General features: G+C 66.7%; 4 protein-coding genes across 4 annotated transcripts in view; 3 read left to right on the top strand and 1 right to left on the bottom strand.

Moving 5' to 3' along the window:
* Positions 1-1,517: 1,517 nt before the first annotated feature.
* PDE4A (phosphodiesterase 4A) lies at positions 1,518-9,749 on the top strand. The gene is made up of 10 exons (XM_080571529.1): positions 1,518-1,672; positions 2,780-2,873; positions 4,503-4,681; positions 4,771-4,869; positions 4,986-5,150; positions 6,047-6,146; positions 6,769-6,923; positions 6,989-7,111; positions 7,194-7,376; positions 8,837-9,749. Exons 1-10 carry the CDS (start codon positions 1,607-1,609, stop codon positions 9,137-9,139), a joined length of 1,467 nt encoding a protein of 488 aa, XP_080427655.1. The 5' UTR covers positions 1,518-1,606; the 3' UTR covers positions 9,140-9,749.
* A 1,064-nt stretch (positions 9,750-10,813) lies between these two features.
* Positions 10,814-14,098, top strand: SPC24 (SPC24 component of NDC80 kinetochore complex). Its single transcript, XM_080571527.1, has 6 exons — positions 10,814-10,863; positions 12,306-12,511; positions 12,592-12,736; positions 13,380-13,472; positions 13,587-13,663; positions 13,758-14,098. Exons 2-6 carry the CDS (start codon positions 12,346-12,348, stop codon positions 13,862-13,864), a joined length of 588 nt encoding a protein of 195 aa, XP_080427653.1. The 5' UTR covers positions 10,814-10,863; positions 12,306-12,345; the 3' UTR covers positions 13,865-14,098.
* On the bottom strand, positions 13,998-22,281 carry KEAP1 (kelch like ECH associated protein 1). Its single transcript, XM_080571525.1, is given in 9 exon segments — positions 13,998-14,554; positions 15,191-15,367; positions 16,574-16,779; positions 17,996-18,066; positions 18,068-18,682; positions 20,288-20,320; positions 20,322-20,383; positions 20,386-20,984; positions 22,230-22,281. Coding segments are annotated over 8 exon segments (1,788 nt in total). The 5' UTR covers positions 20,831-20,984; positions 22,230-22,281; the 3' UTR covers positions 13,998-14,375.
* A 2,158-nt stretch (positions 22,282-24,439) lies between these two features.
* Positions 24,440-26,899, top strand: part of ATG4D (autophagy related 4D cysteine peptidase) — a 19,200-nt gene continuing 16,740 nt past the window's right edge. The window contains exons 1-2 of the mRNA XM_080571449.1: positions 24,440-24,714; positions 24,802-24,885. Coding sequence (XP_080427575.1) covers positions 24,572-24,714; positions 24,802-24,885 — 227 coding nt within the window. The 5' untranslated portion in view covers positions 24,440-24,571. The remainder of the gene's footprint in view (positions 24,715-24,801; positions 24,886-26,899) is intronic.

Below are 26,899 nucleotides of genomic sequence, written 5' to 3'. Positions count from 1 at the left end.
CCCCCCCACTCCCCACCCCATTACAGCCCCCCCCCCTTTTGTCCCCCCATATTACAGTGACCCCCCCCCCCTTTGCCCCCCCATATCATAGGGACCCCTCCCCTTTGCCCCCCCAATTACAGGGGACCCCCCTCCCTCTGTCCCCCCATATTATAGGGACCCCCCCTTTGCCCCCCCATTTACAGAGCCCCCCCTTTGTCCCCCCCATATTACAGTGACCTCCCCCCTTTTGCCCCCCCCCATATTATAGGGACCCCCCTTTTACCCTCCTATTACAGGGACCCCCCCCTTGCCCCCCCCATATTATAGGGACCCCTCCCTTTTTCCCCCAACATATTACAGTGACCCCCCCCCATTTTATAGGACCCCCCCCATATTACAGCCCCCCCATATTACAGGCCGCCCCCCCATTTTGTAGGACCCCCCCCCCCCATATTACAGCCCCCCCCATTTTATAGGGACCCCCCCATATCACAGCCCCCCCATATTATAGCCCCCCCCATTTTACAGGACCCCCCATATTACAGCCCCCCCCATATCACAGCCCCCCCATTTTATAGCCCCCCCCCCCATATTACAGCCCCCCCCCCATGCCCTTTGCAGCCCCCTGGCCTTGGGGGGGGGGGGCCCATCCCTGCCCCCCCCCCCCCCCCCCCCTACGCCGCAGCGTGGCCGTGACCGTGGCGGCAGCAGAGTGGGGGGGGGACGGACAAGGATGGGGGGGGGGCAGGGGGGGGGACACGCAGGAGGGAGGGGCCGGGGGGGGGGAGGAGCGAGGCCGAGCACCCGCAGCCCCGCGCAGGCGTCAGGACCCCACCCGCAGCCCCGCTCGGCCGCCGGGACCCGCCGGGACCCCCCCCCCCCCAGGACCCCCCCGGACCCCCCCCGGACCCCCCCGGACCCCCCCGGACCCCCCCACCCTATAGGACTCCTATAGGATCCTATAGAATCCTATAGCATCCCATAGCGTCCTCCTGCGTCCCTGCCGGACTCTCCCGCATCCTCCCCCCCCCTTTCTTCCCCCCCCCCCATTTTTGTCCCCCCCCCGCACCCCAACCCCCCCCCAGCCCCCCCCCCCTTGGCCATCACCTCCCATCCTCCCCATTTCCTCCCCCCATCCTCCTTGACCCCCCCCCCATTCCTGACCCCCCCCCCTATTTCTGACCCCCCCCCTCCATTCCTGACTCCCCCCCCCTTCCCCTCACCTCCCCCCCCCCCTGCAGCCCCCCCCGATGGCCTTGGGTGGCCCCCTCTGACCCCCCCAGCACCCTGGGGGGGGGGGGGGGAAGGTTGCAAGGCCCTTTGGGGGGGGGGGGGGTGAGCCAAGGGGGGGGCAGCGATGTGACCGGGCCCCCCCCCGGCGGGTGCAGCACCGGGGGGGGCTCTGCTGCCCCCCCCCGGCTCCCACCATGCCCACGACCCCCCGCGCCCTGAGGCAGCCCCCCGCCGTTAAGGGGCAGGGGGTGCCCGGCTAGGGGAAAAGGGGGGGGGTGGGGGGGTGGGGTCGTCTTTTTTTTTGGGGGGGGGGGGGGGGGGGGGTTCTGACCCCCCCCCGGGCACCCTTAGGGTGGCAGCGGGGGCCCGGTGCCCCCCCCGCGGCCAGAAAATGCCCTTGGTGGACTTCTTCTGCGAGACCTGCGCCAAGCCCTGGCTCGTGGGCTGGTGGGACCAGGTAAGGGCCGGGGGGGGGGGGGGGCGGGGGGGGGGCTTTGACCTTGGCCCCCCCCCGAAAAAAAAAAAAATAAAAAAAATTTAATCCCTATTTGGACACCCCCCCCCCCCCCGGCACTGCCCGGGGGCAGCTTCGGGGATGCGTCTTTTGGGGGGGGGGGGGGGCACACATGTGAGTATGGGGGGGGGATTGTGGGGGGATTTTTTTGGGGGGGGGGGGGATTGGGGGGGGGATTTCTGGGGGGGGGGGCACGGTGGGGTCGGGGGGGGCTCTGTGTGTGCCCCCCCCCCCCCGGTGTTTTGCGGCTTGGGGAGGGCCGTGGCGTTGGCAGAGCTGTGATAAAGTCGGGGGGGGGCGCACACCTCGCTGACCCCCCCCCCCTTTATGCGTGGCGCAGCAGGGGTTAAAGCCCCCCCCCCCCCCCAAAAAAAATACCCGGGCGGGGATGGGGCAGTTGCTATGGAGACTGCGGTCGCCATGGAGACCGGGCGGCGCGCTCTGATTGGCTGCGGGGAGGGATGCGGGAGGATGCTCCCCCCCCCAAAAAAAAATTGGGGGGGGGGGCTGGTTTTTTTTGGGGGGGGGTGCTGGGGGGGGGGTCTGTGTTCACCCCCCCCAGCCCAAATGTGGCCTCCTATAAACTTGGGGGGGGGGCACCCCAAGTTTTTTTGGGGGGGGGGCTTGGGGGGAGTTCTTGGTAAATTCGGGGGGGGGCCGGGGCCGTGTGCCCCCCCCTGGGGGCCTCGCAGCCGGGCACCGGAGGGATGAGTCACGGGGGGGGGGGGGTGGGGGGGGCGCATCCGGGCCCCCCGCTCAAGGACAGCCAGGACTCATTTGGGGGGGGGAGGGTCACAAAACGGGGGGGGGGGTCCCAACCCCCCCCCAGTGTCAAATGGGGGGGAGGGCAGTGCTGCAGTGGGGGGGGGGGCCCTGTGGTCCCCATCCCTGCCCCCCCAGGGGGTGCCCACCTTGCACCCCTGCACGCCGCAGGGGGTGAGCGTGGGACTGGCGGTGTTTTTTTTTTGGGGGGGGGGGCAACGCTGTGGGACCCCCCCCCCCACGTTGACCTCCATACCCCCCCCCCCAATTTTTGTGCCCCCCCCCCAGTTCAAGAGGATGCTGAACCGGGAGCTGACGCACCTCTCCGAGATGAGCCGCTCGGGCAACCAGGTGTCCGAGTACATCGCCAGCACCTTCCTGGGTGAGCCCCCCCCAAAAAGCCCCCCCCCCCCCAAAGGACCCCCCCCCGATAACGAAGAGACCCCCCCCAGGACCCCAGCTCTTGCACGCGCCCATCAGCGTGCACGCCCCTTGCACCTGCAGCCTTTAAAGGCACGCTGTTTGCATCTCAGTCCCTTGCACGCGCACCCCTTGCACATGCGTGTTTCTGCCCGCTCCTTGCATGTGCATCCCTTGCACGTGCATCCCTTGCACGTGCATCCTTTAAATGCAATCCCTTGCACGTGCATCCCTTGCACACGCATCCTGTAAACACACATCCCTTGCACATGCATCCTTTGCACATGCATCCTTTAAATGCACATCCCTTGCACGTGCATCCCTTGCACGTGCATCCCTTGCACGTGCATCCCTTAAATGCACATCCCTTGCACGTGCATCCCTTGCACGTGCATCCTTTAAATGCATGTTCCTTGCGTGTGCGTCCTTTAAATGCATGTTCCTTGCACATGCATCCCTTGCACATGCATCCTGTAAACACACATCCCTTGCACATGCATCCTTTGCACATGCATGCTTCCACATGCTCCCTTGCATGTGCCTCCTTTGCATGTACATGCTCACACCTGCTCCCTTGCATGCACATCCCTTGCACACAGCCCTTACATGCACACTGTTTGCATATAAATCCCTTAAACGCACATCCCTTGCACACACACTCCTGCATGCTCCCTTGCATGCGCGTCCCTTGCATGTGCATGCTCACACCTGCTCCCTTGCACATGCATCCCTTAAATATACTTCCCTTGCACAGGCATCCCTTGCACATCCCTCCCTTAAATGCACATCCTTGCATGCGCATCCTTGCATGCACATCCCTGACACAGGCATCCCTTAAATGCACGTCCCTTGCACAAGCATCCCGCAAATGCACATCCCTTAAATGCACATCCCTTGTACACACGTCCCTTAAATGCATGTCCCTTAAATGCACACCTCTTGTACACTCACCCCTTAAATGCATGTCCCTTGCACGCACATCCCGTGCATGCGTGTCCCTTAAATGCACGTCCCTTAGATGCACATCCCTTGCACACTCACCCTTTAAATGCACACCCCTTAAATGCACATCCGTTGCACACACATCCCTTTAATGCTCGTCCCTTAAACGCGCATTCCTTAAATGCTCATCCCTTAAATGCATACCCCTTAAATGCACATCCCTTGCACACTCACCCCTTGAATGTACGTCCCTTGCACACACACACCTTAAATGCACGCCCCTTAAATGCACACGTTTTAAATGCACATCCCTTGCACAAGCATCCCTTAAATGCACTCCCCTTAAATGCTCATCCCTTGCACATACACCCCTTAAAAGCACATCCCTTGCACACACACCCCTTAAATGCACACCCCTTAAATGCACACCCTTTAAATGCACATCCCTTGCACAAGCATCCCTTAAATGCACTCCCCTTAAATGCACATCCCTTGCACACACACCCCTTAAATGCACGCCCCTTAAATGCACTCCCCTTAAATGCACACCCCTTAAGTGCTCATCCCTTGCACACACACCCCTTAAATGCAACCCCCCCCCCAGATACACCCCCCCTAAACGCACCCCCCCTAAACGCACCCCCCCCAGACAAGCAGACGGAGGTGGAGATCCCGTCGCCCACCCCCAAGGAGCGGGAGAAGAAGAGGCGCCAGCAGCCCATGTGCCACATCAGCGGGGTGAAGAAGCTGCCGCACGGCTGCAGCCTCACCAACTGCAGCATCCCTCGCTTCGGCGTCAAATCCGACCAGGAGGAGCTGCTCGGCAAGGTGCCGCGAGCTGGGGGGTTGGGCAGCGGGGATTTTTTTTGGGGGGGAAGCAGGGGGCACCCCGCCGGACCCACCGCTTTTTACCCCAGGAGCTGGACAACCTCAACAAGTGGGGGCTGAACATTTTCCGCGTCTCCGAGTACTCCAACAACCGCTCGCTCAGCTGCATCATGTACACCATCTTCCAGGTAGCGGGCACGTGGTTTGGGGGGGGGGTTAATTATTTATTTTTTTTAATTCTGGGGAGGGGGTTTTATGCTCGGATCCCGCCCCCCCCACCCCGCCCCAAATCCTCGGGGTGTAGGAACGGGAGCTGGTGAAGACCTTTAAGATCCCGGTGGACACGCTGCTGACCTACACGCTGACGCTGGAGGACCACTACCACGCCGACGTCGCCTACCACAACAGCCTGCACGCCGCCGACGTCATGCAGTCCACGCACGTCCTGCTCTCCACGCCCGCCCTCGACGTGAGCCCTGAGGGGGTCTCTCGGGTTTTTTGGGGGGGGGGGGTCTGGAGGTGCTGTGGGGTCCAAGCGGCAGGGTGCCGACGCGGTCCCAAGAGGGGCACGGCCCCCAGAGGTTGAGTACTTGAGCTGCCGTGGCCCCACGGTGTCCCCGAACGGGGGGGCTGCTGAGATGCCGGGGTCCCCGAATGCCGCGGTCCCGAGACGCCGTTGTCCCCAGGTGTTGGGGTCTCGAGGTGTGGAGGTGCCAAGGTGCCCAGATATTGGGCTCCTGGGGTGCCGGGGTCCCCAGGTGCCACGCTCCCAAGGGGTTCGGTGCTCCCGGATTCCAGGGTCCCCAAATGCCCCAGGTTGCAAGATTCCAAAGTCCCCAGATTTTGGGCTCCTGAGGTTCTGGGGTCCCCAAACACCACGCTCCCAAGACAGCGGGGTCCCCAGGTTGTGGGGTCCCCAAATGCCATGGCCCCCAGATGCCGGTGTCCCCAGATGTTGGGCTCCTGATGTGCCAGGCTCCTCAGCCATTGCGATCTCTGCGTGCCAGGGTCCCTAGATATCGGGGTCCCTAAATATCAGAGTCCCTAAATATTGGGATCCCTAGATATCGGGGTCCCTAGATATCGGGGTCCCTAGATATCAGGGTCCCTAGATATCGGGGTCCCTAAATATCGGGGTCCCAAAATATCAGGGCCCCTAGATATCCGGGTCCATAAATATCGGGGTCCCTACATATCAGGGTCCCTACATATTGGGGTCCATAAATATTGGGGTACCTAGGTATCTGGGTCCATAAATATCGGGGTCCCTACATATCAGGGTCCCTACATATCGGGGTCCCTAAATATCGGGGTCTGCAAACGTTGGGGGGGGCCGGCACCACACTGAGCGTGCCGCTGCCGCAGGCGGTGTTCACCGACCTGGAGATCCTGGCGGCTCTCTTCGCCGCCGCCATCCACGATGTCGACCACCCCGGCGTCTCCAACCAGTTCCTCATCAACACCAGTGAGTGCTGGGGGCCCTGGGGGGGGGGCCTTGCACATGCACATCGTCTTGCACGCACAGGCACTTGCACGCCTGCATCGTCTTGCATGCCTGCATCACCGTGCACGCTTGCATCCTCTTGCACATGCCTGTTGTCTTGCACACGCTGCTGGCTTGCACGCCAAGCCTGCACGTGCACGGTGTTGCACGCGGGCATCATCTTGCACACACGCACTGCATCGCATGCGCATGTTGCCTTGCACGTGCAAACTGCCCTGCACGTGCATGTTGCACGCACGTCGTCTTGCACGCGTGCACTTAGATCTACCCTGTCTTGCACGATGCTGCTACTCGCACAGTGTCCTGCACGTGCATGTCGTCTTGCACACCTGTGTCATCTTGCACGCGTGCATCACCTTGCACAAGCTGTGTCACCTTGCGTGTGCAAATCATCTTGCACGTGCGTGGTCTTGCCTGTTACCTTGCACCCCCTTGGCCACGTGCATCTTCTTGCGCACCTGCTGCTACTTCGTGCGCCATCTGCACGTGCACGTTGCGCGTGCCCAACCTTGCACGTGGGGCGTGCAAGGGCTGGGAGGGGGGGTTGTCCTCACCCCCCCGCTGTCCCCCCCCCCCCCCGCAGATTCGGAGCTGGCGCTGATGTACAACGACGAGTCGGTGCTGGAGAACCACCACCTGGCCGTGGGCTTCAAGCTGCTGCAGGAGGAGAACTGCGACATCTTCCAGAACCTCAGCAAGCGGCAGCGCCAGACCCTGCGCAAGATGGTCATCGACATGGTAGGGCCCCCCCGAGCCCCCCCCGGGGCCGGCGCGCCCCCCGCCCCCTGACCCCGTCCCTGCAGGTCCTGGCCACCGACATGTCCAAGCACATGAGCCTCTTGGCCGACCTCAAGACCATGGTGGAGACCAAGAAGGTGACGAGCTCCGGGGTGCTGCTGCTGGACAACTACACGGACAGGATACAGGTGGGGGGCGGGGAGGGGGGGGTTATTTGGGGGGTTGGGGACACAGAGGGGGGGTCTGGGGGCTGACGTGGAGCACCCCTAGGTGCTGCGGAACATGGTGCACTGCGCCGACCTGAGCAACCCCACCAAGCCGCTGGAGCTGTACCGGCAGTGGACCGACCGCATCATGGAGGAGTTCTTCCGGCAGGGCGACAAGGAGCGGGAGCGGGGCATGGAGATCAGCCCCATGTGCGACAAGCACACCGCCTCCGTGGAGAAGTCCCAGGTGGGCGGCGGGCGGGGGGACGCCGTGTCACCCCGGCCGGGTGGCCCCGTGTGGTTGGACGTGGCCGTGGGCGTTGGATGGGGTCAGGGACCCACGGTGTCACCTCGACTGGGTGGTCCCATATGGTCGGACACGGCCGTGGATGTTGGGTGGGGAGAGGGAACCATTGGATGGGGACAGGGACCCGTGGTGTCACCCCAGTTGGGCGTCTCTTCATGGTTGGACATGGTCATGAACATTGGATGGGGACAGGGAGCCATGGTGTCATCCCAAATGGGGGTCCCTTTGTGGTTGGACATGGCCATGGACGTTGGATGGGGACAGAGAACCATTGGATGGGGACAGGAAGCCATGGTGTCACCCCAGTTGGGCGTCTCTTCATGGTTGGACATGGCCATGGCCATTGGGTGGGGACAGGGAGCCGTTGGATGGGGACAGGGACCCGTGGTGTCACCACAGTTGGGTGTCCCTTTGTGGTTGGACATGGCCGTGGATGTCGTATGGGGTCAGGGAAACACTGGATGGGGACAGGGAGCTGTGGTGTCACCCCAAATGGGTGTCTCTTCATGGTTGGACATGGCCATAGACGTTGGATGGGGACAGGGACCCGTGGTGTCACCCTGACTGGGTAGCCCCATGTGGTTGGACATGGCCATGGGTGTTGGATGGGGACAAGAACCTGTGGTGTCACCTCAACTGGGTGGCCCCATGTAGTTGGCCATGGCCATGGCCGTTGGGTTGGGACAGGGAACCGTTTGATGGGGACATGGAGCTGTGGTGTCACCCCAGTTGGGTGTCTCTTCATGGTTGGACATGGCCATGGCTGTTGGATGGGGACAGAGAACCATTGGATGGGGACATGGAGCCGTGGTGTCACCCCAACTGGGTGTCCTCTTGTGGTTGCACATGGCCATGGACGTTGGGTGGGGACAGGGACCTGTGGTGTCACCCCAACTGGGTGTCCCCTCGTGGTTGGACACGGCCGTGGACGTTGGGTGGGGACAGGGACCTGTGGTGTCACCCCAACTGGGTGTCTCTTTGTGGTCGGACATGGCCGTAGATGTTGGATGGGGACAGGGAGCCGTGGTGTCACCCCATTTGGGTGTCCCTTTGTGGTTGCACATGGCCATGGATGTTGGATGGGGACAAGAACCCGTGGTGTCACCCCAGTTGGGTGTCCCTTTGTGGTCGGACGTGGCCATGGACGTTGGATGAGGACAAGAACCCGTGGTGTCACCCCAACTGGGTGTCCCCTCGTGGCCACACACGGCCGTGGCCGTTGGGTGGGGCCAGGCCCCATGCCGCCCCCACACCCCCTCCTCCCACACAGACCGGGACCCCCCACAGCAGCTCCTGGACGACCCCACCCAGGCGTCCCCATGACAGGCGGGACACCCACGGGTGCCTCCCCCTGACCTCCCCCCCCCCGTGGTGTGTGTGTGTGTGTCCCCCCCACCCAGGTGGGCTTCATCGACTACATCGTGCACCCGCTGTGGGAGACGTGGGCCGACCTGGTGCACCCCGACGCCCAGGACATCCTGGACACGCTGGAGGACAACCGGGACTGGTACCACAGCATGATCCCCCAGAGCCCCTCGCCCCCCCCCGAAGACCCCCACCCCGGCCCCCACCCCGGCCCCGACCGCTTCCACTTCGAGCTGACGCTGGAGGAAGAGGGCGAGGGCCCCCCCAGCGCCCCCCCGGGGGACGAGGACAAGGACAGTGACGGGACCTCGAAAGACGACGCGGCCGGGGAGTGGTGACCCCCCCCCCCCTCAGGACCCCCCCCCCTATTCAACGTGGGTTTATTTGGGGGGGGGCTCCCTCCGCTCGAGCAGAACTCGGATTTGTTTTATTTTATTTTAATGTTTTTTTTTTTTTTGGGGGGGGGGGGGGGGGAGAGGGGGATTTTTATTGTATTTTTTAAAAAAAAACCTGCAAAAGACAAAAAAAAAAAGAAAAAGCCCCCCCCACACCCCGGGAAAACAACAAAAAAAAAGGGAACATGCACTTCGTCCCCCCCCCCCCAAAAAACCAGTCAATCACCCAAAAGCCATTTCTCGGGGGGGGGGCAGAGCCAGCTCGGGGGGGTCCGGGGGGGGGGGGGGCAGCTTTCCCCCAGAATTTGGGGCGCGTCCCCCCCCCCCCAAAGTCTTCCGCTCGCTCCTCCTTTTGCACAGGGACCCCCGGGGGAGTGAGAAGGAATTTGTCCCCCCCCCCCAAAGCCATTTTGAGGGGGTGGGGGGGCAGCCCTCGGGGGGTGGGGGGGGGGGCTTTGGTGCCCCCCCCCCCCCAGCACCCCCAAACCCACTGGGGTCTGTGCAGGGCGAGGGTCCAGGCCATCATGGGGTGCTGGGGGGGTGCCCCCCCCCCCCCAAAAAAATCCCCAATAGAGGTGAAGCAATAACAAGGTGCCCCCCCCCAGGTCCGGGGGGGCGGGCAGACCCCAAGCAGACAGCCCGGGGGGGGGGCGGTTGGGGGGGGGGGGGGCACCATTTCTGCACACAGTACTGTAGCATCGGGGCTGCGTCGCCCATATTTTTTTGGGGGGGGGGATGAGCTGGGTGCAATGGTGCTGGGGGGGGGTGGGGGGTGCAACCCCCCCCCCCTCCCACACACGTTTTTTTTTGGGGGGGGGTCACAGCGGGGGGGGGGGACGCGCAGAGCTTTTATTTTTGTACGCGGGGCGTTGCTGTACATACTGTGAATAGGTGGGCTGCGATCCCCGGGGGGGGGGGGGGGGCGAGACCCCCCCCCCTACCCCCCCCAAAAAATCCCCTGGGGACCCCCCCGGGGGTCTCCAGCAGCCGGATTCCCCCCCCCCCCCTTTTCCCCGCGCCCTCTTCTCCTGTGTCCCCCCCCCCAAAAAAAAAAACCCACCACCGGCTGCAATGAGCTCAAATAAAGAGGAGAAGGGAGCGTGCTGGGGGGGGGCTGTGCTTTTTATTTGGGGGGCCAAATTTTTTGGGGGGGTGGGGTAAATATGGGGAGGGGGGGGCAGAGTGTGGTTGAATGGGGTCGGGGGGGGGGGGCACAGGTTTATAGGGGGTCCCAGAGGTTGGCCCAGATCTTGGGGGGGGGGTCCTATGGCCATGGGGGGGGGGTCCCAAAGGCCGGGGGGGGGGTCCCAGGGTTTGGTATTGGGGGGGGTCCCATAGGTCGGCCCTATAGGACCCTATAGGACTTGGGGGGTCCTCCAGCGCAGGGGGGGGGGTTCCCACAGCCACGGGGGGGTCCCCAGGTCCGGGGGGGGGTCCCCAGACCCCGTTGGGGGGGGTCCAGGCCTAAACTCAGCCCCCTGGGGGGGGTCCCAGGACCCCCAACACCTCCCGCACCATAGAGAGGAGGCCTCCGAGGCGGCCAGAAGGGCCCCGTGGGCGCCACTTCCGGGTGATGGCGGAGGGGCGGGGGGAGAGGGGGGAGGGCGGCGCATGCGCAGTAGAGGCCCCGCCCCCCCGGTTCAAAAATCCCAGCGCGCGCAGCTCCGGTAACGGGGGGGGGGGGGAAGGAATTGGGGGGGGAGGGGACCTTAAAGCCCCCCCCGGGGTGGGGACAGGGCCCGGGGGTGCTGGGTGGGGGTTAACTGCGGGGGGGGGGTTAATGGGGACGGGTCGGGGCCGGTCAGAGCACCCCCCCGGGTCCCCCCTGTGGAAAATGGAGGCCTGAGGCCCGCCCCCCCCCCCCCCAAATGGAGGCCTGAGCCCCCCCCCCAAAAAAAACCCCTCAGCCCCTTCCCCCTCCCCCCCCCAGGGCCTGTCACTGCCCCCCTCCCACTCTATGCCCCCCCGCCCATAACCCCCAAACCCCCCCCCCCAGCCCCTCACTCCTGTGCCCCCCCCCCCCCCCCAAACCTCACCCTCTGCCCCCCCAGGACCTGTCACTGCTCCCCCCCACCTCTACACCCCCCCAAATCCCCCCCCAGCCCCTCACCCTGTCCCCCCCAAGTCCCTGTTATCCTCCCCACCCCCCTCCTTGTGCCCCCCCCAAACCTCACCCTCTGCCCCCCCAGGACCTGTCACTGCCCCCCCCCAACCCCCAAATCCCCCCCCAGCCACTCACCCTGTCCCCCCCCAAGTCCCTATTATCCTCCCCACCCCCCTCCTTGTGCCCCCCCCAAACCTCACCCTCTGCCCCCCCAGGACCTGTCACTGCCCCCCCCAACCCCCAAATCCCCCCCCAGCCCCTCACCCTGTCCCCCCCCAAGTCCCTGTTATCCCCACCACCCCCCTCCTTGTGACCCCCAAACCCCCCCAAGAGCCCCTCACCCCTGTCCCACCCCCCCCACAACCTCACCCTCTGCCCCCCCAGGACCTGTCACTGCCCCCCCCCACTCTACGCCCCCCCCTTAACCCCCAAATCCCCCCCAGACCCTCACCCTCTCCCCCTCAAGTCCCTGTTATCCCCCCAACCCCCCCAACCCCTCACTCCTGTGCCCCCCCCCCCCAAACCTCACCCTCTGCCCCCCCAGGACCTGTCACTGCCCCCCCCCAACTTCTGTGCCCCCCCCCCTTAACCCCCAAATCCCCCCCCCAGCCCCTCACCCTGTCCCCCCCAAGTCCCCGTTATCCCCCCCACCCCCCTCCTTGTGCCCCCCCCCCAAACCTCACCCTCTGCCCCCCCTAGGACCTGTCACTGCCCCCCCCCCAACTTCTGTGCCCCCCCCTTAAACCCCAAATCCCCCCCAGACCCTCACCCTCTCCCCCCCAAGTCCCTGTTATCCCCCCAACCCCCCCAACCCCTCACTCCTGTGCCCCCCCCCCCAAAACACACCCTCTGCCCCCCCCAGGACCTGTCACTGCCCCCCCCAACCCCCAAATCCCCCCCAGCTCACCCTCTCCCCCCCACCTCCCCATTATCCCCCCCACCCCCCTCCTTGTGCCCCCCAAACCCCCCCCAACCCCTCACTTTCCCCCCCTTCCCAATTTCCAGGACCTGTGTGACCCCCCCCCGGGCCCCCCCCCACCCGGCCATGCTGAGCGAGCGGCTGCAGGAGCTGGAGGAGGTGAGCAAGGAGCTGCTCAAGGTGCTGCTGGAGGACTGGGCCGGCGCCCGCCTGCGCCGCAGCCTGGACAAGCGCCGCCGCGCCGAGGACAAGCTGCTGGGCGTCCAGGCCGCTGCCGCCCAAACGGTGACGGGTGGGTGTCCCCCCTGTGTCCCCCCCCGTGTCCCCCCGTTTTGTCCCCGCGTCCCCGTCACCCTCCCCGCGTGCTCGCAGAGCTGGCGGCGGCGGAGGAGGCGGTGGCGCGGAGCCTGCTGGAGCGGGAGCGGGAGCTGCAGCGGGGCCGGCAGCGGCTGCGGGAGCTGGAGGAGGAGGCGGCGCGGGCGCGGGAGGCCGGTGCCGCGCTGCAGGCCGCCAACGAATATCCTTTTTGGGACGCGAGCCGCCACTTCCCACAACGTCCCGCCTCGCGAGGGACCCGCGGGGACCCTCGAGCCGCGACGGGGGGGCCGCCCCTCACCCTTCTCGCCCCACGCGCCGAGCGCTCCTCACGCGTTTTGCCCTCCCGGCGTCCTCGTAGCCCTCCTTCGGACCCCCCCCAACCTGATAATTTGATAATTTGATAATTTTACGTCTTTTTTTTCAGCCCTGCGGCACCCAGAGCGGGCCGGTGCCTTCCCTCGGCCGCTGCCGGCCCCTCGGGCACTTCGCCGCCCAGCCCCCGCGGCCCGTGGTGCTCGGTGCACTTCACGCCCTTCCCCTGGTGCATTATTTATTTACCCGGCCCCGTGCCGGACGTTCGGCACGGGTAAACCCTGCAGAAACCTTCGCCAAAATCCCCCAAAACTTCCCCCGGTCGGCTCCCCCCCCCCAAAAAAATTCCCTCGCCCCACTAGGCGGGCGAGCATGGCGTAAAATGGAAACGGAGGGCCTCAAGCAAGCGCATTGCCCCGTGAGCGGTGACCGCGTGGTCTCTTTGGGGAGGTGGTCTCTTTGGGGTGGTGTTTTTTTTTTGGGGGGGGGGCCCCCCCCACGCACCCACCTATCTTCCTTCACGGCCCCACCGCCCTGCGGCAGGAGCTGGAGGAGCTGCGGGGGCAGAGCCGGCGGCTGGAGGAGGGCGGCGAGCGGGAGGACGAGGCGGTGCCCTCCACCGCGTGAGTAGGGCCCCCCCCACCCCAGCTGGCTTTTCGTCCCCGTTTGGGGGCTCCTGGCGCCCCCTTTCTTCCCCTGGGGGGCCCCCCCTCACACCTGCCCCCCCCCCCTCGCAGCTACGTGACGCAGCTCTACTACAAGATCAGCCGCATCGACTGGGACTACGAGGCCGAGCCGGCGCGGATCAAAGGCAGTGAGTGTCCCCCCCCCCGCCTCCCCACGGCGCCCGGTGCCCCCCACACCCCGTCGTCACCCCCTTTTTTTTCCTTCCCCCCCCCCAAAAAAAGTCCACTACGGCCCCGACATCGCCCAGCCCATCGACATCGACGGCCGCCAGCACTCGCGCTGCTTCGTCAGCGACTACTTGTGGAGCCTGGTGCCGACGGCGTGGTGAGCAAGCACCACGGCTCCGTTTGGCTCGGTTTGGCTCGGTTCGGCACGGCACGGCTCCGTTTGGCTCGGTTTGGCTCCGTTTGGCCCGGCCTGGGCCACACCAGCCCCGCCGCGGTGCCTGCCGCCCCCCCGGGTTAATTGCAAAGGTATTTTTTATTTTATTCCTGTAACAACGGGGGCTGGGGGGGGGGGGGGGAGAAGAAATTCGGAAATCATTAAAAGCAGTCCCATCGCTGCCAGGCTGCAAACGCGGCACGAGGCCGGATCCCCCCCTCCCCGGCCGGGAGCTTTTGTTGGGGGGGTGGGGATTTTTGGGGGGTGGGGGAGAGCCCCGCAGCCCCTCGAGCTGTCCCTGGTGCCGCTCAGTCCGAAGGCGTGGGGCTGCCGCCGTGGGGAACGGATAGTGGTGTGGTGGGGGGGGGTAAAAAATAAAAATACGCCGCTCCTGCGTGTCTGTGTGCCCCCCCCCCGGTGCCGCGGCACGCAGCCCGTCCCCCACGGCGGCGCCGGGGCTAGCAGGGGCACTCGCGCCGCTCGCCCGCCTTGCGGTCGCCCGGCTTGCAGGGCTCCATGGTGATGGCCACGCCGACGCCGCTGCGCCCCGACGTCATCCGCGTCACCTCCGTCCACGCGTCCTCGGCCGGGTCGTAGCACTCCACCGAATCCAGGAAGGTGTGGCCGTCGTAGCCCCCTGCGCGCACCAACCCCCCCCCCCCCAAAAAAAATAATAATAATTAAAGCGTTTAGGGCTCCATTTCCACCGCCAGAACACCCCCCATCTCCCCAACCCCCCCCATGCCAGCCCCAAGCCTACCCAGCACGTAGAGCATACCCCCCCCCCCCAAAAAAATAATAATTAAAGCGTTTAGGGCTCCGTTTCCACCGCCAGACCCCCCCCAAGTCCCCCCCCCCCTCTCGCCCCCAGGCCTACCCAGCACGTAGAGCCCCCCCCCCCAAACCCCTCAAAAATAAATAATAATTAAAGCGTTTAGGGCTCCGTTTCCACCACCAGACCCCCCCCCCATCTCTCCAAAACCCCCCCTCCAAAAAAAAATAAAGCATTTAGGGCTCCGTTTCCACCACCAGACCCCCCCCATCTCCCCAACCCCCCCCCCCCCAAAACAAATAAAGCCTTTAGGGCTCCATTTCCACCGCCAGAACCCCCCAAAAAAAAATAAAATTAGAGAGTTCAGGGCTCCGTTTCCACTGCCAGACCCCCCCCATCTCCCCAAATCCCCCCCCAAAAAAAATAATTAAAGCCTTTAGGGCTCCATTTCCACCGCCAGACCCCCCCAGACCCCCCCCAAGTCCCCCCCCCCGGGCCTACCCAGCACGTAGATCTTGCCCTGGTAGACGGTGACGCCCAGGGCGCTGCGGCGGTGCCGCATGGGCGCCGCGAAGCTCCAGCTGTCACTCTCCACGTCGTAGCGCTCGGTGCTGTTGAGCTGGTCGCTGCCGTCGTAGCCCCCCATGGCGTAGATGCAGTTGTTGAGGGCGCAGACCCCTGCCCGGGACCGGGACAAGGAACGAGTTTTTTTTTTTTTTTTTGGGGGGGGTGGTAAAAGGGACCCCCAAAGTCCCGTCCCGGCGGGGCAGGCGCCCGAATTTGCCCCCCCGCCTCCGGCCTGGCCGGGAGCGCTTCCAGCGCCCTCAGCTCCTTCCCCGGGCCCTCAGAGGGAAGAAGTCCACCCTTATTTAACCTAAATCCCCCCAATTTCAGCCCCGCGCCCCATCAAAAAGCAATAACCCATAACACCCCCCCCCACCACCACCAAAGACCCTCCCCCCCCCAAACCTTCCCTGCAACCCCCCTTGGGGCTCTGGCAGCATCTCCCTGCTCTCCCCAAACCCCATTTTCCCTCTCCCAGACCCCTTTTTTCTTCTCCCAGCCCCTTCTTTTCAGGCTGCCCCCCCCCAAAATCCCCCTCCTCACCCTGGGACCCCCCCCGGCCCCATCTCATTGCCCCCCCCCCTTGGGGCTCCAGCAGCCATCTCCCTGCTCTCCCAGACCCCATTTTTCCTCTCCCAGACCCCTTTTTTCTTCTCCCAGCCCCTTCTTTTCAGGCTGCGCCCCCAAAAGCCCCCTCCTCGCCCCCTGGGACCCCCCCAGCCCCATCTCATTGCCCCCAGCCCCTTCTTTTCTTCTCCCAGCCCCTTCTTTTCAGGCTGCCCCCCCCAAAATCCCCCTCCTCGCCCCCTGGGACCCCCCCGGCCCCATCTCACTGCCCCCCCCTTGGGGCTCTGGCAGCATCTCCCTGCTCTCCCAAACCCCATTTTCCCTCTCCCAGACCCCTTTTTTCTTCTCCCAGCCCCTTCTTTTCAGGCTGCCCCCCCCAAAATCCCCCTCTTCACCCCTTAGGACCCCCCAGCCCCCCCCCCCCCCTTGGGGCTCCAGCAGCCGTCTCCCTGCTCTCCCAAACCCCATTTTTCCTCTCCCGGCCCCCGTTTTTCCTCTCCCAGCCCCTTCTTTTCAGGCTGCCCCCCCCAAAATCCCCCTCCTCGCCCCCTGGGACCCCCCCAGCCCCATCTCATTGCCCCCCCTCCCCCCCTTATGGCTCCAGCAGCCGTCCCCCTGCTCTCCCAGACCCCTTTTTTCCTCTCCCAGACCCCTTTTTTCCTCTCCCAACCCCTTCTTTTCGGGCTGCCCCCCCCAAAACCCCCCTCCTCGCCCCCCCCCCCCCCCCCCCGGACCCCCCCAGCCCCGTCTCACCGGCCCCGCTGCGGATGCTGGCCATGGGGGCGATGGCTCTCCAGGCGTCCCGCTCGGGGTGGTAGCACTCGGCCGAGCGCAGCCGGGCCGTGCCGTCGAACCCCCCCACGGCGTAAAGGAGCCGGTTGAGCACCGCCACCCCCACCCCGATGCGGCGCGTCAGCATGGGGGCCACCAGCTGCCACTCGTCCCGCTCCGGCTCATACCTGGGGGGGGGGACGGACACAGACATGACAGGGATAAAGCCCCCCCCCATCCCAAATCTTGGGGCACGCAGGATCCTTTTGGGACCCCCCCCCCCCAAGTAGCCTTGGGGTCCTGCTGTTGGCACCAGGGTGGGTCTAATCCCCCCCCCCCCCCCCAAAGCAACTCTGTGCCCCCCCCCCCCCCAAAGCAGCCCTCTTACCAGCCCTGGGGGCTTATTTATGGCTGCCCCCCCCCCGGACACCCCCAAACTCATGTTATTAGAGTCGGGGTAAACCTGTCCCCCCCCCCACCCCCCCACCCCGAGGCTTGTGTTAATGGACCTGGGGTGGGTATTTCCCCGCAGGAACACCCCTGGGGGGGCTTCAGCAGCACTGGGGCAGATCTGTGCCCCCCCCCCCGGGCAGATCTGTGCCCCCCCCCGGAGCAGAACGGCCCCCTTTTCCCCCCCACATTTAGGGCAGCTCTGTGTCAGCCCTGGGGCAGATTCTTTCTTTCCCCCCGGGGGGGGGCTGGCGTTATTGGACCCAAGGCAGATCCTTGCCCCCCCTTGTGCCCCCCCCCCCCAGGGCAGCTCCTTGCCCTCCAAGACAGATCCTTGTGCCCCCCCCCCCCAACAGATTCTTCCTCCCCCCCCCCCCTCCAGGACAGATCCTTGCCCCCCCAGGGCAGCTCCTTGCACCCCCCCCAGGGCAGATCCTTGTCCCCTTCCAGGACAGATCCTTGTGCCCCCCCCGGACAGATTCTTGCCCCTCCCAGGGCAGCTCCTTGCACCCCCCCCCCCCCCAGGGCAGATCCTCGTGCCCCCCCAAGACAGATTCTTGCCCCCCCCCCCCAGGACAGCTCCTTGTCCCCTTCCAGGACAGATCCTTGTGCCCCCCCAGGGCAGATCCTTCTCCCCTTCCAGGACAGATCCTCATGCCCCCCCCCAGGGCAGCTCCTTGTGCCCCCCCCAGGGCAGATCCTTTCGCCCCCAGGGCAGATCCTTGCACCCCCCCCAGGCCAGCTCCTTGTCCCCTTCCAGGGCAGCTTCCTTGTGCCCCCCCAGGACAGATCCTTGCACCCCCCCCAGGGCAGCTCCTTTGCCCCCCCCAGGGCAGCTCCTTGTGCCCCCCCCAGGGCACCTCCTTGCCCCCATGCGGCCAAATCCTTTCCCCCCAGGCCAAATCCTTGCCCCCCCCCCCCCCCCCCCCCCAGTTAACCCCCCCCCGGCCTCACCTCTCCACGCTGCTGTGGTGCACGCAGCCGTGCGACCCCCCCACGGCGTAGATCATGCCGTCGATCACCCCCCACCCCGATGCGGTTGCGGGGGACGCTCATGGGGGCGCAGGGCGACCAGCGGTTCGTCATGGGGTTGTAGCAGTCGATGGCGGCCGAGTCGGTGTTGCCGTCGGGGGAGTTGTTCCGCCCCCCCACGGCGTAGAAGAGCCCCCCCACCACGCAACCCCCCAGGCCGCTGCGGGGCACCTGCAGGTCGGCCAGGCGCACCCAGGAACCGTCGCGGGGGTTGAAGGCCTCCAGGTAGCCCAGGGACTGGCGGTAGTAGCCGCCGGCCGTGTAAATGAGCTGCCCGACTTTGGGGGCCCGGCCGGGGAGCACCTGGGTGGGTTTGTGGAGGGTGAGGTCCTGGAAGATCTGCGCCAGGTAGTCCTTGGAGCGGGCGTCGGAGCGCAGCAGCTCGCACTTCTGGAGCTGCAGCTGGAGGAAGTGCGGGGTGAGCGCGTGGCAGCGCACGGCGCGCAGCAGCGCCTGCACGTAGGGGCGCCGGTGCTCGCAGTCGTACTGCACCCAGTTGATGCAGGCGTGGAACACCTCGGACTCGCAGCGCACGTTCAGCTCGTCGCGGCTGATCAGCGTGGCCAGCTGGCAGTGCGACAGGTTGAAGAACTCCTCCTGCTTCGAGACCTGGTTTGGTTTTTTTTTGGGGGGGGGGGGAGACATGCGGTGACCCCCCATTCCGGCAATCCTGGCATCACCCCGGCGCCTTCAAGTGGAAAGAGCCGCCGGGGGGGAGTGGGGGGGGTCCACGGGGTCTGTCGGGGGGCCCCGGTGGGATGCAGAGCCTGTCCCCATCCCCTAGAGCCCCCCCCCAGGGGTCCCCACGTCCCCCCGGGACCCCCAGCGCCATAAGGGGCTCCCCACATCCCCCCCCAGTTCCAAGCCTCCCCCCCTTCCCGAGGACCCCCAGCCCCTCGGGGGGTCTCTGCACACCCCCAGCACCCCCCATCCCCACGGGGGTCTCCCCAGGCCCCCTACCCCCTCAGGGCTCTCCCCCCTTCCCCAGGACCCCCCTATGCTCCCCATGACCCCCCATCCCCACGGGGCTCTCCCCACACCCCCCAGCTCCAAACCTCCCCATACCCCCCATCCCCATGGGGCTCTCCCTACACCCCCTATGATACCCCCATCCCCACGGGGCTCTCCCCACACCCCTAGGCCCCCCATCCCCATGGGGTCTCCCCCATTCCCCAGGACCCCCCCATCCCCACAGGGCTCTCCCCCACACCCCCCAGGACCCCCAGACCCTCAGGGTTCTCCCCACACCCCCCAGTTTCAAACCTCCCCAGGTCCTCCATCCCCACGGGGCTCTCCCCACACCCCCCATGACCCCCCCATCCCCACGGGGGTCTCCCCCATTCCCCATGACCCCCCCATCCCCATGGGGCTCTCCCCACCCCCCCAGGACCCCTCCCCATCCCCTCCCAACCCCCCCCCAGCCTCTTGGGGCTCTCCCCACACTCCCCAATTCCAAACCTCCCAGGACCCCCATTCCCAGGGGGCTCTTCCCACCCTCCCTCCCATGACCCCCCCAGCCCCATGGGGGTCTCCCCCATTCCCCATGACCCCCCCATCCCCCACGGGGCTCTCCCCACCCCCCCAGCACCCCCAGACCCTCATGGGTCTCCCCATGTCCCCCAGTTCCAATGTTCCCCACATCCTCCAGGCCCCCCATCCCCATGGGGCTCTCCCCACACCCCCCATGAGCCCCCCATCCCCATGGGGGTCTCCCCCATTCCCCATGAGCCCCCCCATCCCCATGGGGCCTCTCCCCACACCCCCAGGACCCCCCCCCATCCCCTCCCAACCCCCCCCCAGCCTCTTGGGGCTCTCCCCACACCCCCCAGTTCCAAACCTCCCAGGACCCCCATTCCCAGGGGGCTCTTCCCACCCTCCCTCCCATGACCCCCCCAGCCCCATGGGGGTCTCCCCCATTCCCCATGACCCCCCCATCCCCCACGGGGCTCTCCCCAACCCCCCAGGACCCCCCCCATCCCCTCCCAACCCCCCCCAGCCTCTTGAGGCTCTCCCCACACCCCCCAGTTCCAAACCTCCCAGGACCCCCATTCCTAGGGGGCTCTTCCCAACCTGCCCCCAGGACCCCCCCATGGCCCATGGGGCTCTCCCCACCCCCCCCCATGACCCCGCCGTCCCCACGGGGCTCTCCCCCCCACCCCCCCCATGACCGCCCCCCACCCCCCCCGCCCCCCCCCGCCCCGCCTCACGGCTCACCTCCCCGAAGTGCATGTAGATGTACTCGCGGGCGCAGCTGGTGCAGCTCGGCGCAGCCGATCTGCTCGGCGAAGTTGGCGATGCCGATGGCGTTGCTGGGTCGAGCTGCTGCACCAGGAAGTCGCAGCAGGCGCGCACCACGCTGTCGATCTGGTACATGACGGCGCCGTTCATCACGTGCAGCACGCAGCGCTCGCCCACCGAGATGGACGCCGTGTAGGCGAACTCCACCAGCCGCTCCATCACCCGCGGGTGCACCCCTTCGATGGGCACCACCTCCATCGCCTGCTCGCGCAGGCCGGCCGTGAACATGGCCTTGAAGACGGGGCTGGACGAGGCCAGGACCACCTTGTGGGCCGGGAAGTCGGCGGGGGGGGCGTCGCGGTAGCGCACCCGCAGGGTGACGTCGCAGAGCTGCCGGCTGAGCCGCAGCTGGTTCATGATGCCGAAGGCGTGCTTGGGGTGCTCCTCCAGGGTGTAGCTGAACGAGCGGTTCCCCTGCCCCGACGGCGTCACCTCCGCCTGGCACTCGGGCGCGTACATGCCGGAGGAGCATGGCAGGCCCCCCCCCCGGGGGGCTCGGGAGGTGGTGGGGGGGGGGGGTTTGGGGGGTGTCCGGGGGGGTTACGGGTGGGCTAAGAGGGGGCCGCGGGGCTCCCGGGGGGCGGCGCGGGGGACGGCGGCGGCGGCGGCGGAGCTGTGGGAGAGAGGAGGGGTTAGAGGGGGGGGGGACGGGGAAACTGAGGCACGGGGGGGGAAGGGGACCCGAATTATCCCTGGGGCATTTGGGGGAAACTGAGGCACGGGGAGGGGGAAGAGGCACCCCCAGATCACCCCTGGGGCATTTGGGGAAACTGAGGCACAGGGAGGGAAGGGGACCCCAAATTATCCCTGGGGCATTTTGGGAAACTGAGACACAGGGGGGAAGAGGACCCCGAATTATCCCTGGAGCACTTGGGGAAACTGAGGGCATTTGGGGGGGGGAAGAGGCACCCCAAATTATCCTTGGGGCATTTAGGGAAACTGAGACACGGGAGGGAAGGGGACCCCTGAATTATCCCTGGGGCATTTGGGGGAAACTAAGGCACGGGGGGGGGAAGAGGCACCCCCAGATCGTCCCTGGGGCATTTGGGGGAAACTGAGGCACCGGGGGGGGGGAAGAGGCACCCCCAAATTATCCCTGGGGCATTTGGGGAAACTGAGGCACGGGGGGGGGGGGGCAACACTCTTCGCCCCCCCAGGGTCATCCCTGGAGCATAAGGGGGGAAACTGAGGCACGGGGCAGGAAGGGGGCACCCCCAGATCGTCCCTGGGGCATTTGGGGGAAACTGAGGCACGGGGGGGGGAGGGGAAGGGGACCCCCCCCCCGCGATCATCCCTGGAGAATGGGGGGGGGCGGGGGGGGAAGAGGCACAGGGGAAAGGGGGGGGGCATAGGAATGGGGGGGGCCCCCCCACGATCCCCAGCACCCAATGGGGAAACTGAGGCACGGGGGGGGCAAGGGGGGGCAGGGGAAGGGAACCTCCAGGTAGAACGGGGGGGGGGGGGCACGGGGGGGGGACCCCGGTGTCACCCCCGATACACGCGGGGGGGGGAACTGAGGCACGGGGGGGGGGGTCCCAGTCCCCTCCCCCCCCCCCCCGTAACCCCAATTCCCTCCCCCCCCCCCCAACTATCCCAGTGCCCCCCCCCGGATATTTTCTTTTGGGGGGGGGGGGGGAAACCCCAACCCTAACCCCAAAAACACCGAACCGGTGGGGGGGGGGGAGGACTGGGCCCCCCCCCTCCCCTCGGTGTAAACAAACCGGGGGGGGGGGGGGGGGGAGAGCAAAGGGAGCGGGGGGGGGGCGGTCCCGGGGGCGGGGTTCTGGAGGGGGGGGGGGGTCCCGGGGACATGGGGGGGGTCCCGAGGAGGGGGGGGGGGGCTGGGGGGGGGGCTCACCCGGCCATGGCGCGGCCCCGGCGGCTGCTGGCGGCGCGGGGGGGGGCGGTGCGGGAGGGGGGGGGGGCGGGGGGGGGGCCGTGACTAAGCAGCGCGCGGCGCCCACGTCACAGTAAGAGTCCCCCCCCCCGCCTTGGCCACGCCCCCTCCTTCTCCGGCCACGCCCACCTCCCGTGACGTCACCCGCAGGCCACGCCCCCGCGCCGCGTGTCCCCCCCCCTTCGGGTTTCCCGCCAGAATAAAAGTCCTCGGGGGGGGGGGAGGGGTCAGAAGGGGGTGGGGTGGGGGGCGTGACGTCACGGGGGGTGTGGCCCCTGAGTCACGTGGGTGGCGCGTGCGTCACAGGGGGTGGCCCCGTGGCCCTTGGGTGGCCCCTGGGGTGGCCGCGGGTCCCTGGGTGTCCCCTGGGTGTCCCCTGGGTGTCCCCGTGTCACCCGGGGCTGGGGCGTCTGGGTGTCACCTGCCCCCTGGGGTGTCCCCAGGTCCCTTGGGTGTCCCCCTGTCCCCTGGGGTGTCCCCAGGTCCCCTGGGTGTCCCCGTGCCACCCGGGGCTGGGGCGTCTGGGTGTCACCTGCCCCCTGGGGTGTCCCCAGGTCCCCTGGGTCCCCCCATGTCAGCCTGGATTGGGACATTTCGGTGTCCCTTGGGTGACCCCTGTCCCCTGGGGTATCCCCGTGTCCCCTGGGTGTCCCCCTGTGCCCTGGGGGTGTCCCCGTGCCACCCGGGGCTGGGGCGTCTGGGTGTCACCTGCCCCTTGGGGTGTCCCTGTGTCCCCTGGGTCCCCCCATGTCAACCTGGATTGGGACATTTCGGTGGCCCTTGGGTGACCCCTGTCCCCTGGGGTGTCCCCGTGTCCCCTGGGTGTCCCTAGGTCACCCTGGATTGGGACATTCTGGCATTGCTGTGTCCCCTGGGGTGTCCCCGTGTCCCCTGGGGTGTCCCCCTGTCCCATGGGGTGTCCCCGTGTCCCCTGGGTCCCCCCGTGTCACCCTGGATTGGGACATTTCGGTGGCCCTTGGGTGACCCCTGTCCCCTGGGGTGTCCCCAGGTCCCCTGGGTGTCCCTAGGTCACCCTGGATTGGGACATTCTGGCATCGCTGTGTCCCCTGGGGTGTCCCCGTGTCCCCTGGGGTGTACCCCTGTCCCCTGGGGTGTCCCCGTGTCCCCTGGGTCCCCCCGTGTCACCCTGGATTGGGACATTTCGGTGTCCCTTGGGTGTCCCCACGTCCCCTGGGGTGTCCCCACATTACCCTAGGTTGGGACGTTCTGGCGTCCCCGTGTCACCCTGAGCGTCCCCGTGTCACCCCGCGGCTGGGCCCGTCCCGCTGCCACCCTCGGCTGGGGACCTCTCGGTGTCCCCCGCGCTGTCCCCAGCGGAAGGGGACTCAGCGAGCCCAGTGGCTCCAAAAAGCTCCAAAATCGGCTTTTTTTATTACAAACGCGTTACAAAAAAAATTGAGCGGGGGGGGGGGGGGAAGCAAAGAGAGCAGTGGGGTCACGGGGGGGGGGGGGACAACAACAGTGACAAGACGGGGACGGGGACCCCCCCCAGGCTTGACGGGGATGGGGGGGGGACAGGGATGGGGACATGGGGACGGGGACATGGGGACGGGGACAAGGACGGGGACAGCGCCAGGCCCCCCCCCACATCACCCCTGCCCCCCCTGCGCCCCTTTCCCCCCCTGGGGCCCCGTCGAGCCGCTGGTGTCCCCCCCCCTCCGCCCTCGCCGTCCCCGAGCGGCTCCCGCTTCCCCCCCCCGGTGCCGGGCAGCCCCCTCCTGGTCCCTTCGCCGGGGGGGTCGCGGCAGCAGCCCCCCGCCCCCAGCAGCCTCCCGACGGCGCGGCACAGCTCCCGGCTGGTCAGGGTGTAGAGCAGGGGGTTGAGCAGGGAGTTGGCCATGGCCACCCCCAGGAAATAATCGGCCTGGTAGAGCACGGCGCACGCCCCCGGGCACCCCCAGGCGTCCAGCAGCAGGAGGAGGAAGAGGGGCAGCCAGCAGGCGATGAAGGCCCCCACCACCACCGCCACCGTCCGCAGCAGCGCCAGGTAGGCCCGCGCCCTCCGCCTCCCCCCCAGGCGCCGCCCGCTGCCCCGCGCCGCCCGGTAGACGCGGGCGTAGAGGATGACGATGGCCACCAGGATGGCGAGGAAGAGCGCCACGCAGAAGAAGACGTAGCCCTTGGAGTAGAGCGGCAGCACGGTGGAGCAGGCCGCCAGGTCCCCCAGGCAGTTCCAGCCCAGGCCCGGCAGCGCCGCCAGCGCCACCGCCGCCCCCCAGCTGGCCCCCGCCAGCGCCAGCATCCTCCCCTTCTTGTCCCCGCGGGCCACCGCCACCCGCGCCATGGTGAGGTGCCGCTCCACCGCGATGGCCAGCAGGCTGAGCACCGAGGCGGCCAAGGTGGCGAAGACGCCGCCCTCGCGCAGGAACCAGAGCGCCGGCGTCAGGCGCAGCGTGGTGGCGCCGGACATGGCGATGTTGGCGGTGTAGGCCACGCCGGCCAGCAGGTCGGAGAGCGTCAGGTTGCCCAGCAGGTAGTACATGGGCGAGTGCAGCTTCTTGTCGCGCCACAGGGCCACCAGCACCACCAGGTTCTCCAGCACGATGACGCCGCAGACGGCCAGGAAGGCGACGGCCTCGGGCCGCAGGCTGCCGCGGTAGCGCCCGGCGTGCAGCTTGCCCGTGTAGTTGTAGTGCAGCGCGATGATGGCGTTGTCCGGCGGCTCCATGGCGGGCGGCGCGCGCGGCTACATGGCGGGGGCACCGGGGCGGGGGGGGTGGGGGGGGTCTGGGGGGGTCCGCTGGGCCTGCGGGGGGGGAGGGGGGGTGTGAGTGGGGGGCACCCATGGGTGGGCATGTCATGGATACATGTCTGTGGGGCACCCATGGGTGCTCGTGTTGTGGGTATACGTGTGTGGGCACCCGTGGATGTTGGTGTCATGGATAAACATGTGTGGGGCACCCATGGGTGTTCATATCGTGGATATATGTGTGTGGGCACCCATGGGTGCTCATGTCGTGGATATATGCGTGTGGGCACCCGTGCGTGTTGGTGTCATGGATAAACAGGTGTGGGGCACCCATGGGTGCTCATGTCGTGGATATATGCATGTGAGCACCCGTGGTTGTTTGGGTTGTGGATATATGTATGTGGGGCACCCATGGGTGCTTGTGTTGTGGATATACGCACGTGGGCACCCATGGGTGTTGGTGTCATGGATAAACATGTGTGGGGCACCCATGGGTGTTCGTGCCGTGAATATACACATGTGGGTGCTCACGTTGTGGATACACACATCTGGGGCACCCATGGGTGTTCGTGTCATGGATATCCGTGTGTGGGCACCCATGGGTGTTCATGTCGTGGATATATGTGTGCGGGGCACCCATGAGTGTTCGTGTTGTGGATATACGTCTGTGCGGCACTCATAGGCGTTTGTGTCATGGATACCTGTGTGCAGGGCACCCGTGGGTGCTCGTGTTGTGGTTACAGGTGTGCAGGGCACCCATGGGTGTTCGTGTTGTGGATATACGTCTGTGGAGCACCCGTGGGTGTTCATGTCATGGCTGTACGCATGTGGACACCTGTGGGTGTTTGTGTCATTGACACGTGTGTGGGGCACCCATGGGTGTTCGCACTGTGGATACATGCATGTGGAGCAGCCATGGGTGTTCGTGTTGTGGATACACATGTGTGGGGTGCCCACTGGTGTTCGTGTCATGGATACACACGTGTGGGGCTCATGTGGGTGCTCACGCTATGCCGACACACGCGCGTGCAGCTCACATGGGTGCTCGCTATTGACACACGCGTGTGCAGCTCACGTGGGTGCTCACGCCGTGGATACACACGCGCGGGAGCCGTGTGGGCGCTCATGCTATGGCTACACGCGCGTGCGACTCACGTGTGTTGCTGGGCACGTGTGCACGGGGCTCCCCCCACGGCTCCACACGCGTGTGCACCAACACGGGGCTCCCCGCACGCGTGTGCACAACACGGGGCTCCCCGCACGCATGTGCACCAACACGGGGCTCCCTGCACGCATGTGCACCACGTGTGGGTGAGCAACACGTGTGCACGGGGCTCCCCCGACGTCCCCCCCACACGTGCACAGACACGGGTGCACCCCCACGGCCCCACACGCGTGTGCACCACCACGGGGCTCCCCCCACGGCCCCACACGCGTGTGCACCACCACGGGGCTCCCCACACACGTGTGCACCACGTGTGGGTGAGCGACGCGTGTGCACGGGGCTCCCCCGACGCCCCCCCCACGCGTGCACGGACACGGGTGCACCCCCACGGCCCCACACGCGTGTGCACCACCACGGGGCTCCCCACACGGCCCCACACACGTGTGCCGGCGGGTGGGGAGGGCCACGCACGTTTGCACACCCACGGGGGGGGGAGGGGGGGGGCACGCTCACCCCCTTTGGGTGCTGACCACACGCGTGGGTGCTCGCGTGGGGTCCGCGCCAGCGCATGCGCTTTTATGGGTGCTCCCCACCCCCCGGGGTGTGTGTGTGGGGGGGTTTCTCCGTGCGCACGTGCGCGCACGCTCACCTGGGTGCCCCCCCCCCCCACCCGTGGGATCCCTGCCCACCCATGGGTGCCCCCCCCGTGGGATCCCCGCACCCCTTTGCGCGTCGCTGCCCGCGGGCACCCGCCGC

The sequence above is a fragment of the Anser brachyrhynchus genome (genome assembly GCF_964034855.1).
Source record: "Anser brachyrhynchus genome assembly, chromosome: 32".
In the NCBI taxonomy this organism is placed as follows: domain Eukaryota; kingdom Metazoa; phylum Chordata; class Aves; order Anseriformes; family Anatidae; genus Anser; species Anser brachyrhynchus.
This window is presented reverse-complemented; position numbering and strand designations above follow the sequence as displayed.